The sequence below is a fragment of the Ochotona curzoniae genome, unplaced genomic scaffold, assembly GCF_017591425.1.
Source record: "Ochotona curzoniae isolate NIBS_2020 unplaced genomic scaffold, NIBS_Ocur_1.0 contig_3520, whole genome shotgun sequence".
Classification (NCBI taxonomy): Eukaryota; Metazoa; Chordata; class Mammalia; order Lagomorpha; family Ochotonidae; genus Ochotona; species Ochotona curzoniae.
The window spans coordinates 20,186,677-20,199,752 of NW_024465894.1; the positions used below are offsets into that span (position 1 = coordinate 20,186,677).

The window sequence follows — 13,076 nt, forward strand, 5'->3', positions numbered from 1 at the left end:
AGGCCACGACAATATCTTGGTATTTAGGTATTGTAAAGCATGAACTAAAAATGATTTTAAAAAAAATATATATATATATATATGTAGGCCCAGTGCAGTAGCCTAGCAACTAAAGTCCTCGCCTTGAATGCACCGCGATCCTATGCGGGCGGCCCTGCTTCCCATCCAGCTTCCTGCTCTGGCCTTGGAAAGCAATCAAGGATGGCCCAAAGCCTTGGAACCATGCACCAGCATGGGGGAGACCCAGAAGAGGCTCCTGGCTCCTGGCTTTGGATTGGCTCAGCTCCATCCAGCCATTGCAGTCACTTGGGGAGTGAAGCATCGGATGGAAGATCTTCCTTTCTGTCTCCGTATACCTGGCTTTCCAATAAGAAAAAAATCTTAAAAAAAATAAAGATAGTGCATTTATTTGAAAGGCAGAATGATACAGAGAGAAAGAGATCCTTCATTAGCTACTTCATTCCTTAAATGCCAGTTTAGGCCAGGTTGAGGTCGGGAGCTGGGAACTCCAGCAGGTGTCTCATGGGCACAGGCAGGGGCCCTAGCAGCAGAGCCATCATTCGCTGCCTCTCAGATGCAATCACAGAAAGCTGGATTGGAACCAGGAATTCTTTTGGGAAGCCATGCTTCACCCCCTATACCATGCCTGCCTTTAGAAAATGCCTTGGGTATGTGTCTGTGCTGTTTACCATATTGAAACAGAATCTGTATGAAATTAACTCCAAGGTGCTTCATAGGTGGAAGGAAATTAATGTTATTATCTTTACACAAAAATGTGTCCAGATGTATATGTCCAATTCTGCATTCTAATCTAAAACTGTTGATTTTAAGGTATTTTTGACAAATGCCGCAAATGTCTTTTTGCTGGAACCATGTGCTGAAGTTCCCATGCTCTTGAAAGAACAAGTCGATGCTTGTAAAGCTGTTTTAATTATTTTTAGGCGCATGATAATGGAGCTTACAATGAATAAAAAGACGTGGTAAGTTTATTTCAAATTAATTAACATTGTAAGACAGATGTTTTTGGTTGTCAGGATAATTAAAAAGTTAAGTTTCCATTCATTTCATGGCTTTTTCAAAGTTAACAAAAAGATGCTAATCAGTCTTTTGTAACAACTTGTGTGGATTATGAAGAAGGTAAGTACCCATGCTTTGATAATCGTTGGTTTTCATTATTGTTTTTAAAATGCTCTTGAGCTAAGAATAAGTCATCATGTAACTTAATAGTAGATTTTTTCCATTGAACACTGTCAGCAGACATAGTTTTCAGGAAACAGTAACTGACATTTTGGTAATATTCTTTATAAACCCAAGAGAGTTTGCTAGTTGCCCTAAAATGTTGTAAACTAATTTTTTTATTGCTTCATTCTTAATGTTGTAAGTTCATTTTAGAAAAACTATTATCTTAAGTGACACATATCAAAGTGACTAATTAAAAGTATAAAAGTATAGGTGCAGGGGAAGAGATGATATATTCAAGGAAGAGCAGAGAACACGAGTAGGAGAGGAGGCAGCAAGCAGGTAGGCCAAGGCTAGGCTGCACAGGCTTTGCGGAAGACAAGAAGGACATGGGCCACCACTCTGTGTGTGTTCAACAGTGTGACACAATCCAGTCTGCTTCCAAAACTTCTTTGCCAGGTGGAAGATAGCACAGAAGAGCTTCAAGTCTGTGGCACAGAAGGTGGTGTATAGACCAGGGCCCTAGCCAGAGTGGTGGTAAGAAGTAGTCCTGGGGTAGCCAGGTGAGTGACAGAGGAACGGCAAACTGCCTGATCTCACATGTTCACAGGAAAGTCTGTTAGTTCCAACAGTACTCCCTGAAGGACGAGGTGCTTTCTTTCTGTCCATCATTATTCTGGTCATGTTTGTGCTTCTTGATAGAGTTTCTCATCACCAGGACTTTTTTTTTGCAACGTAGACTAGTTGCCACTCTCACCACACTGGCGCGATGGGCACACAGCTCCTCATGTGGATGCACCGTTTGTCATTGTGTCAGTCATCACTAATGTAAGCTGGCAGTGTTGACACTGGTGTTGGTCGTACCTCCCTGTAACAGGGACGTGGCTGCCCTGACTATGGTAACAGGCTGGGGCTCTCTGATCCTCCTCTGCTGAGCTGCTGTCCCACTGCAGGCATATATGCCTAGGTCCTTTTCAGCTTATATGCAGGCGTATATGCCTAGGTCCCCTTTCCTACTTCTGGCATGTACAGGCACCCTGTCAGAACAAGCAAACAGATGGAATTTGTATAATGAGAGCATATGCCAACCAAGTCAGCTGGAATCAGCTACCAAGGAGACAAGGGCTTCCCCGGACATTTTACTAGGAGCAGTTTAATGAGATTCAGCATTGTGTATTATTCAGAGAAAATGCTGTTCTACTATGCAGACAGAAAAGTATACATCAGGTATGATTTTATAGGTCTTATCATCTGGTCTGGACTGAGCCGTTTTGTCTGATACTTGATTTTTTCACTGAAAGGCAGCAAAACCAAGGAGAGTGAGTTAAAGATGCACAAATAGGTAGCATTCAACCAGCAAATAGTTATATACCAATCTGAGACGCACGATGATTTCTCTTTTATGTATGAGACACAGTGATCTGTGTTCCCTCAGGATCCAGGGAAAGACAAGGAGAGCAAGCGCTGTGATAGGAGCACTGTAACTTAGGTGTAAGAAAGACAAATGTCCCTTGGATATTCTAAAACTTTTGTTGTTGTAATAAGCAGTGTTATGTTGTCTGTGTGCAGCAGTGTCTTACAAGCTTCAAAGTCCCCTACACGAGATGATATAAATGCTGGTGTAGTGTGTGCCCACACTGTACTAGTCTAGGTTGTCCCTGAGATGATCTGGACGTGTGGTAGGGTTCTCCTGTTATGAGCTCTGTGCATGTCAGTGTCCAGATATGATAGCCTGAGAGAGGACTGTGGGGTCCCCTCACACAATAGCACTAGGTCTGTATGTTCTCGGTGTGAAGACCACGAGGTCAGCCTTATTTTTTTTCACAAAGATGCGCAGGGGAACCTTCCAGGTTAAGTAAAATAATGGATGGGAAAATTTTAAAATGCTGCATAAATTCACAGAGGCATACCTGTTCACTGGCTGCCTTACTAAGTGCCTTCAGGGTAGTGGCGTGCTGGGAGGACACGATCTCACCTCCCTTTTGCCAGGGGAGAAAGTCATTCTGTTGGTGTGGACATCGGAGGCATCTGTTTGGAACTGTTACTGGGTAACTTATTTCCATAAAATGCAATATTCATTATGTAATTGCCATTCAGACTTCTAATAATTGTAACACGTAATTATCAATGTTGCTAGATTCTTACACAAATTTCTTATGCCTGTGAGTTAAAGTGTTTTGGACATGTGATCATTGATACGAGCTTTTATTTTGGGTGGCCTAGGGAGCAGATGTTGCAAATACTACTCAGGATAACAGAAGCTGTCATGCAGAAGCCAAAGGAAAAACAAACAAAGGACTTGTTTGCCCAGAGCTTGGCAGGGTTACTTTTTAGGGTAAGTCTTTTTTATTAAAACACTACAAATACAGGAAATTAATCAGATTTTATAGTAAATTAGTCATTGAGAATTTGAAGAGCATGTTTAAACTAGCTTTAAATTTCTAAAACACTCATTAGAAATTTTTCTTAGCTCTTTGAAGACTATTGTTTTGTTTTGTTTACAATTAGTTTTGAGCCTTTGGGCTTTTTGTGTTTGTCCTCTTTTGATATGCTTGACAGTGTTAGAAATTAGGAAGATGGTAAGAACTGTTGGCCTTGGTGGAGGACCAGGTAGATTTGGAAAGCTGCAAGAGGAACTACAGCACAGGATTGGGCTAGATACGTGAGAACAGTTATTGTGATGGACAGCTGAATATAACTTCACAGGGCCAGGCTCACCATGCAGATACTTGATGGAAGAGAGGGAGCTAGCCAGAGATTCTGAGGGAGGAGAGACACTAGAGACATGCATGCCCTGGACAACCGGAACGGTGTTGGGCGAGGGGAGAGCAGGCAGTTGACCACTGTCTTTGAATGTCCTGGGGGGTGCGGGGTGGTGGGGTGCCAACGTGGAATGGATGGAAGAGGAAAGAAGAGATAGACCATGGAGACTAGCAGGCAGAGACAAGGCTTTCAGAGAGGTCTTCTGTGGATCAGAGGAGGAGAGGGGAACTGGCTGGAGTGGGTGCCATGTGCGGAGGGAGGGTTTAGGGTAAGCAGTAATCAAGTGTGTTTGCTCACCAGTAGATGTTCCCTGGAGGGAAGACAAGGTGTCCTGGGAGAGACGGGAGAATTGCACGTGTAAGATCACAGATGTCCGGGAGGAACTGGGCTGTTTCAGTACCAACAGAGAGCAGGGAAGACACTGTGCTTCTCACATCCTGTGTTGAGCAGGGTCAGGAGCATCAGTAGGCTGATGTGTGGTGGATTACTTGGGGAAGTAGAAGTGTCAAAGGACCTTAAGGACTGCAGCTTACTATAACATGCTAAAATTGATAGGATTTACAAGATTTATAAAGCTTTCTAAAAGAGAGCAATGTAAAAAGTTTCTGGAAAAATCAAATGTTCTAATCAAATGAAAGAATTAGTACACTGAGTGAGCCTGACTTGGAACAATTCAGTAGGTAAACACATAGTGAGTAATGATCTGGGAGAGACGGTTGCAGAGAGAACAAACTTCTGCCTACAGCTGGCTTGGGAGTGCTTTTGGAGAATATATATTAAGAGTGTATTTAGAATGCAGCTACAGCATGTGGGTGTGGATAACATAAAGAGGGGTCATTTCTTTAAAGCTAAATATGCTTGGGCCCAGCGGCGTGGCGTGGCGTGGCGTGGCGGCTAAAGTCCTCACCTTGAACATGCTGGGATCCCATATGGGCGCCGGTTCTAATCCTGGCAGCCCCGCTTCCCTTCCAGCTCCCTGCTTGTGCCCTGGGAAAGCAGTCGAGGATGACCCAAAGCCTTGGGACCCTGCACGGAAGAAGTTCCTGGATCCTGGCTTCAGATCGGCATAGCATCAGCCATTGTGCTCACTTTGGGAGTGAATCATCGGACGGAAGATCTTCCTCTCTGTCTCTCCTCTTCTCTGTATATCTGCCTTTCCAATAAATAAATAAATCTAAAACAAAAAAAAAACTAAATATGCTCATTGCAACAAAACAAACTCAATTGTTCATATTAAGTTTCATTAATGTAATATGATTGATCTTGGGTTGGTGAAAAATATATGAGAACTAGTTTATATAGAAATAATTTGCACATACTTACTACCCTTGTGAATACTGCCATTTATACTTTGCCTTGCCTAGTTAGTGGGTCTGTGGAGTGGCCATATACTTTTTTTTTTTTTTTTTTTTTGCAGCTGTCTGACTGCTGGGGCCTGGAAGATGGTCCTGATGGCTGCCTTGCTCGCCTCCTGCACGCACACTGTGCTTGTGCTCTCAGTAGAGTGTCTTTGTGTTGGCACCCTCTTGTGTTCCATTGCTAGGATGAGGCTGCCAAGTGGACGTGAACCAAAGCCAGTGCCAGGCTGGTCTGTGCTTGGATCTCATTCCTCGCCATTTGTCTGGTCTTGTGCTTCTGTTTTTGAGAGACATTATAACACAATTAGGCAAGAGATCATTCTAGAGTTGTGGGATTTTTTTGTTTAGTGTGGATGTTTGGGAAAAACCTCCTGCCATCCCCCCCTCAAGAATGCAGAAGTCTTATCAGAACTTCTTTAGAGATTAGTTTTGAATACGTGTTTATTAGCTGGCTTTGGTGTTTTTGTTATTATTATGGTAGCTTGAGAACGGATAATTAAGTTAAGAGTTAACCATAAAATAGTTGAGAGAGGATGAGCTTTGTGAAGTTTGACAAATTCTGAGTTCTGATGTTACTGATCACTTCACCTTTCAAAGTCTTTTTAAAAAAATATTTTTATTGGAAAGACAGATTTATAGAGAGAAGGAGAGACAGAGAGAAGGATCTTCCATCTGCTGGTTCACGCCCCAAGTGGCTGCAAGGGCTGGAGCTGAGCTGATCCGAAGCCAGGAACCAGGAATGCCCTCTCTTCTCCCACATGAGTGCAGGTTTCCAAAGGCTTTGGGCCATCCTCAGCTGATTTCCCAGGTCACATGCAGGGAGCTGGATGGGAAGTGGAGCAGTCTGCGCATGAATTGGCGCTCATCTGGTATCCTGACACATGCTAGGCGAGGATGTAGGCACTGAGCTATCATATCAGGCCTTGGAGTCTCGTCTTTAATGGGTCACCATCAGGTGAGGACTCCTTCCTGCACTGCAAGGTTCTCCGAGTCAGAGCACTTCCACGTGGACTGCCAAGTCCTTACATGAGATCCAAGAGGGAAGAAAGGGTCTGTGAGGATGGGGCAGTCTGTCCAGCCAGCTTATGTTGCTCTCCTACGACAGTTCACATGTGCTGTCTGATGTTGGTTTGATCACGTAAACTACCTGAAATGGCCAGCTACTTGGAGTTAATTTTTTTTTTTTTAGTAAAAAGTTTGCTAAAGAGGAAATTTCAAGTTGCCATGATCATTCCTATCTATCTATCTGTCTATCTATCTATCTATTTTAGGGCTCTTTTTCGTTTTGTTGTTGTTTTTTTTTTTTTTTTTTTTGCCAGTAGACAATCTTAGAACATTTACTTCAAATAGTGTTTGGCTTTGACTCAGTTTTAAATACTTTTAAGATAACTGAGTGCCGCAAGTGGTGGTTCCATCTGAGGTGTTCTGCAATTCCCCGTGGGCTCCAAGCTCTGAAGGTATCAGGAAAATGGGCCTGTAGCTGTCTATTCCATTAGTTTGCAGCACCCCTAAGGTATGCTGAGCAGAAGCGGGGAGGGAGCACTTGGTACAAGTGTACCTGAGAAAGGAGTGACTTCCAAGTCAGGGGTTTTCCCGCAGTTGTGTGATGCAACACATTGATTTCCAGCAGTGAGGGAATCTTTTCCATCTGATTTTTTAAGATTTATTTTTTTATTTTTATTACCAAGTCAGATATACACAGAGGAGGAGAGATAGAGAGGAATTGGAGCTGCCAGGATTAGAACCGGTGACCCTATGGGATCCTGGTGCCCTTAGCCACTAGGCCACGCCACCAGGCCCCATCTGATTTTTTTTAAATGAAGAATGTGACTCCAGGAAAGCCAACTGACTTGTCTCTAAGGAAGTGACAGAATCAAGAATCTATGGCTCTTTTCTCTTTAACTCCTCTTTTCAGAAAAGGGTAGTCAGTTAAAAAGACACCCTGATTTCATTTTCAGAGGACCCAAGGGTTCATCCTCCAAATTTATTTCATGGTTTTGCTCTATGTGCAAGTGCTGAGTTGTGAGTCATGATGGTGTTTTAGCAGGCCTATGTAAGTGTGGTATTTGGTGAGTTGTGTTTTTTAAGTTACAGTAGGTCATACTGTCCTTGTTTTATAAGCTGGATTCCCAAGTCGGGGCATCTCCTGCCACTGGAATGTCTCGTGCAGTTTGGGAGATGGTAATGGGGCCAGATGTGAGGCTGAGCTGTAGTGGCAGTGCCAGTGCCTTGTCTTCACTGGGCTAAGATAATATGTATGGATCTAATATGTACTAAGTTTATTGTATTTAGGTACTTTATGATAACAGCTGTAAACTCATTTTGAAAATGCGAGTGTAAAAAATGAATAGACAGAAGCTGGCGTGTTAGTCATAAACGGGGAATAAGTGTAGGGGAGCAGGAGGCCCTGTGTATAACAGTCCACAGGGGGAGAAGCTGGGTGAATGCAGGCAAGAGTGAGGAGGGTCTTGTAGACACAGGTTCAGGACTGTTTGAATGGGTCATGTGTCCTTTGGTATCTGCAGGTAATCCCTCCATTGAAAATCAGGCAAGAGAGTTGAGTGGGAGGTTGCCATACACAGAGTTCACACTCTGCAGAGCAGCAAGGGAAAGGTAGGTCTTAGGAAACACATGAGCTGTTGGTAGGAGACTCTGTCTTTTCTCCAGTGGTGGCGAGAGCCAGCAAGGATTCTAGAATAATACTGACTCAGTAACTTTGTGTTGATAGCTAATTTCACCGTAGCCCAATCCTGATTATAGTTAGCCAAATGAATTTTGAGAAACTGAAGCAACATCCAAAAAATGCTTTTGTATTAAACTGTGCTTTATTAATAACAGCTTCAAATAGCTTTTTAAAAAAATTCCACTGCTGCCAAATGTAGACAATTGAATTCTCTTGTTGGTTGTAGACTCTCATCGTAGCTTGGATCCGAGCAAACCTTTGTGTGTACATCTCTCGGGAACTCTGGGACGACTTCCTCAGGGTGCTGTCCTCCCTCACTGAGTGGGAGGAGCTCATAAACGAGTGGGCCAACATCATGGACTCCTTGACGACTGTGCTCGCAAGAACCGTCTATGGAGTTGAGATGACAAACCTACCTCTGGATAAATTGAGTGAACAAAAGGAAAAGAAGCAGCGAGGGAAAGGTACGTCCACTGTTCCAGGGTAACATCAAGTGCCAGGTACTGGGGAGGAGGGAGTGTTTGTGTATTGCTTCCAAGAAATTAGTGCTTAAATTATCATCACGAGCAGAAGCACCTGCACGGTGTTTCTTTTATTTTTAACGCTTGGGCTCCAAACATTTAAAGATTTACTTTTATTTATTTTGAAAAGACAGAGTTACAGAGAGACCAAGATTCTTCCATCTGCTGGCTCGCTTCCCAAATGGCTGCAATGGCAACCCTGGCCAAAGCTGGGCTCCAGATGTTTCTTTCAGATCACCCATGTGGGTACAAGGACCCAAGCACTTGGGCCAGCTTCCGTTAAATTCCCAGGTGTATTAGCAGGGATTTGGATGGGAAGTGGAGGAGCTGAGACGCAAACTGGTACCCATATGGGATGCCAGCATTGTAAGTGGCAGTTTAACCCTATATGCCATCTTTTAAAAAAAACATATTTTACTTTGTTTTATGATATAGTTCCATAGGTTTTGGGGTTGCCTGTTCCCTTCCCTAAGACCCCTCCTCCACACATTGATTTCCCCTCTAGTTTTACAGTGTTGTTTTTTTTGTTGTTTTGTTTTGTTTTCTAATAATGATGTTAGATGTCTCATATCACTCTCTTCCCTTGATGAGAATGATGAATTTCTAAAGAGTCTGTGGAAAAATAAAGATGATAAAAGGGAAGTAGAGTGGACTAGCCATGTCAACTAACATAGTAACAGTCAAAACAATAATGGCTAGTGCTTTGTATATATCACCTCACCTCGCGTTTATAACTCCATGAACTAGATACTGGTGTTATCCTATATGACAGACAAAGAAGCTGAAGGACAGAGGCCTTAGTGACTGACTCGTTTGAGATCAGATAGTTAAGAAGTAGTTGGGACCAGATCCTCTACCTGCAGTGCCTGCATCTCATATGGCTGTCGGTTTGAGTCCCAGCTGCTCCACGTTCTAGCTCCCTACTAATGGCCTGGGAAAGCAATGGAGAACAGCCCAAGGCCCTGGGTGGCTGCGCCCACAAGGGAGACTAAGAAGCTCCTCTCTTCAAGCTGGTCTAGCTCTGATTGTTGCAGTCATTTGGTGAGTGAACCAGAGGATGGAAGATCGTTCTCTGTGTCTTCCGCCATCCCTTCTCTGCAGATGTGAGTGTTCAGTACAGAAACACTCGCCTTCTGAGTTCTAGACTAGTAACAAATGAACACTCAAACAGAGGCAGACGAATGTGGCTGTCAAAGCAAGCCACAGGTCACAACCACCTTCCGCTATGGAAATCTGAAGTGTCCCCTTCTCATTCCTCCTGTATTTGTTTTGGATTTTTGACCTTTCATTTCAGTAACCAATCAGAGCAACAGGCAGAGTTGAGTCTCAGCCTACAATATCTGATGGTTACAGAGCTTTGATTAAAAAAAAAAAAGGATGTTATGTTAGTTTTAGATTTTCAAAACCTTGCTGTTTGAATGAAAACACATTTGAGTTTTTCACTATGGTTTCCCCTGGGGATTTGTAGGAGGTTGAAGTCTATAAGATGAAGTGATATTTTCACCACAAGATCTCTAAGTTTTGCAGTTAGAAAATAGTGGCTTTGCGCTATCACAGGAGTAGTAGTAAAACTGTTTACCTTGTTCTTATACGGAGGAGGCTTATTAATTTGCTCTGTTGCATATGGGATTTAGTTCTATAAGGATAGGATAACATTCCTGAGACTGTGAAGAGATTCTTCAGAATACTTTGGCAGTCAGAATGTCTGGACTACTGACCATTTAAATGATTTGCTAACTTGCAGTATAAGGGAGTAGTTCCTAGTTTGCAATGGAGAAATCAGCAGATTGTCTATCACTGCCTGAGTGCCATTTGCTGAGCAACACAGGCAATCAAACATGTCAGTGTAGCCTTCAAATGACCTCTTTGACCCTGCATCCTTTATCAGGCTGTGTCCCAGAAACCCAGAAAGGAACTACCGTGGGCCGGTCCTTTTCTCTCAGCTGGAGAAGCCACCCAGATCTGGCTGAGCCCGTGAGGGTTCGGAGTGCCACCACGTCTGGAGCCCCTGGGGCCGAGAAGGCCAGAAATAATGCTCGTCAGAAGACAACTGGTGAGCACCCTAAGTAGTACCCCCAAGATCTTGTTATTATATAAGATGGATTTATAGAAAAAATGTACTTTAAAGTTCTCAGAATTTAAATATTAGACCTTTTATGAAACAAATGCCTCTATATCCTTTTAGCTTTCTGTTCAGTTTATTGTTCAAATTACAGCTTTCAATATTTCTAAATCCTTCATTGTGAAAAAGAACATTCAGTGTTAAATAGTCAGTGAGATATTTTTCTAACATTAGAGTGTTTTGTTTGAACTTTGAAGAAAATAGATTCTTGGTAAATTCAGCATGGTTGCATTACTGTCACGTTAAGCAGCATTATTCTTCGGAGTGTGGAACCTGTGCTTGCAGGGACGAAGGCAGCGATGCTTCTGGTTTTCAAGCCTAGTTGGAGACATTTTCACTTTTGCTGTTTTGCAAAATTTTAGCTTTCCATGCCTATAGTATTGTCTTTGCAGTTGACCCAAGTTAAAAAGAACGTGACCAAGAATCCCCAAGTTAATGGATTGTTTTGCTCTGTTGGAAGAGGAATCTCTAAAAGGAAGTTTATGTCAGTGAGACTTGATAGAGCCACCCTTTCCCTCTGCAGTAACTTGGAGGATGTAACTTAGATGTTAAACATTTTTATCTCAATTTCCTGTGGTTTTCTTCATCACTAATACCATGTTTGCAATGCATGTGGACTTCAGCAATCACATGGCCCTCACCCTTGAAGCAAGACTCACTGAAGCCTAACATGCTTGACAATGCTGGTTAAAAGTTTAATTCAGATGGACTAGATTCTGTTGTGTTCTTACGAAAATATAGCATCTCTTAACTCTGTTTCATGCTTTCTGCTATAGCATTAGTTGGCAATTATGCACTTATTTTTGTTTCCCTCCTATTCTACTTATCCTTGCTTTCCTTTACTCTGTTTCCCGAGGAAAAACCCAGTTCTTGATAATAGTTTGCTCATTCACCAATTGCCTTTTCATTCCAACTCCTAAAGCATCTTTTCTACTATAATTGGGTCCCCAAGAGAAAGAGATTAGAAGATTGTGACAGTCATAATATTACCAAAAGTGATCATTCAGAACACTTTTCCAGTTGTACACACACATTTTAATAGGTAGCATATTGTAGTGTGTGAAATATTCTGTATACGAGGAGCATGGCAGAACTCACAAAGGGCTTGAGAAAATGTTGGGAGCAGTTCTGCCCATGAAGTTTTGTTGTAAGAGCTGTCTGTTGTCTGAGAAGCTGTGTTACGGGAAAACCTGTGATATGTTTGTAGAACATGTATTTAAAGCCCTAAGCCTGGCCTTTGCAAGATTAATGAATTTCTTTTAAATTTTGAGAACTTTGAAAGATAATGAAGTTGAGAGCTAATTTGTTGGACAGTTCTGTCTTTGTATGTTTTATATTTAGTTTATATTATATGTGACTATATAATGTATTTTATATTTTTAAAGAAAATGAAATATTATGAATCTCAAAAGCTATGGGCTCTGAAAATTGTATCATAGAGTTTAATAATCCTGTAAAGTCTAAATATTAGTGGTTTTACTTGGTTCTGTTCTGTTTTTTTGTTTTGTTTTGAGGTTAATTTATTTTGCTTGGAAGTCACAATTACAAGTGGGGAGAGAGAAAGATCTTCCATGCACTAATTCACCCCTCCAAATGGCTGTAGCAGCCAGAGCTGGGCCAGTCTGAAGCTGGGAGCCAGGAGCTTCTTCTGGATCTCCCATGTGGGTACAGGAGCTCAAGGACTTGAGCCATCCTCTGCTGCTTTCTGGGACCGTTAGCAGGGGACTAGATCTTAAATAGAGCAGCTAGGATGTAAACTGGCGCTTTTGCCAGCACCACAGTCAGGAGGTTAGCTTGGTCACACCATACCTGCCCTTAGTTCTATTACATTTATGTTGGGAAATAACTTACCTTTTCTTCTTTTAAAAGGCCCAGAATATTTTTGTGATAAAGTCTGATTTGTGTAGAAGCCACCATGTTATAACAAAACGTAAACTCAGTTTTTACAGCCTATAGAGTAAGATGCTTCTTATGGGAGACCCATTCAACAGTAGCTTGACCTGCCAACCCCCAGTCTCAGTATGAAAAAAGGAGATCAGGTGATGATTTTACTTCCAGATTTCACTTAGATAGAGAAAATACTACCAGCAGTGTCACTAGAGAAATACAAAATCAACAGCTGCATGGTAGAGAAGTGACAATTTAACGAGAGTACATCAGCATGTAATGTAAACGCCTGGCAAGGAGAGGACCAAGAGCTCTAGAGGAGAGCTGTGTCCCTGAGTGTGAATGGTGGCAAGAGCCTGTGTCTACAGTGAGTGAGTGATCAGAGCAAGGCTGACTTAGTGTCCACACAAACATTACACACTTCATTGTTTCTAACAAGTGATCACTGTGGAAAACATGTACATCAATTGATTTCTAGAAGAGTAACTTTTTAAAACAGCACTCAAAAGTTTCCTGACATGGTGAAAGATTAATAGATCTTTCAGAAAATTCAATGTGAGTTA

At 42.2% G+C, this 13,076-nt stretch overlaps 1 protein-coding gene across 4 annotated transcripts in view; it reads left to right on the forward strand.

The window, feature by feature from the left end:
- RALGAPA2 (Ral GTPase activating protein catalytic subunit alpha 2) overlaps positions 1-13,076 on the forward strand; it is a 267,919-nt gene that overhangs the window by 78,453 nt on the left and 176,390 nt on the right. For all 4 annotated transcript variants that reach the window (XM_040981780.1, XM_040981778.1, XM_040981777.1 and 1 more), the window contains exons 13-16: positions 832-980; positions 3,403-3,514; positions 8,210-8,447; positions 10,393-10,557. In XM_040981780.1, coding sequence (XP_040837714.1) covers positions 832-980; positions 3,403-3,514; positions 8,210-8,447; positions 10,393-10,557 — 664 coding nt within the window. The remainder of the gene's footprint in view (positions 1-831; positions 981-3,402; positions 3,515-8,209; positions 8,448-10,392; positions 10,558-13,076) is intronic.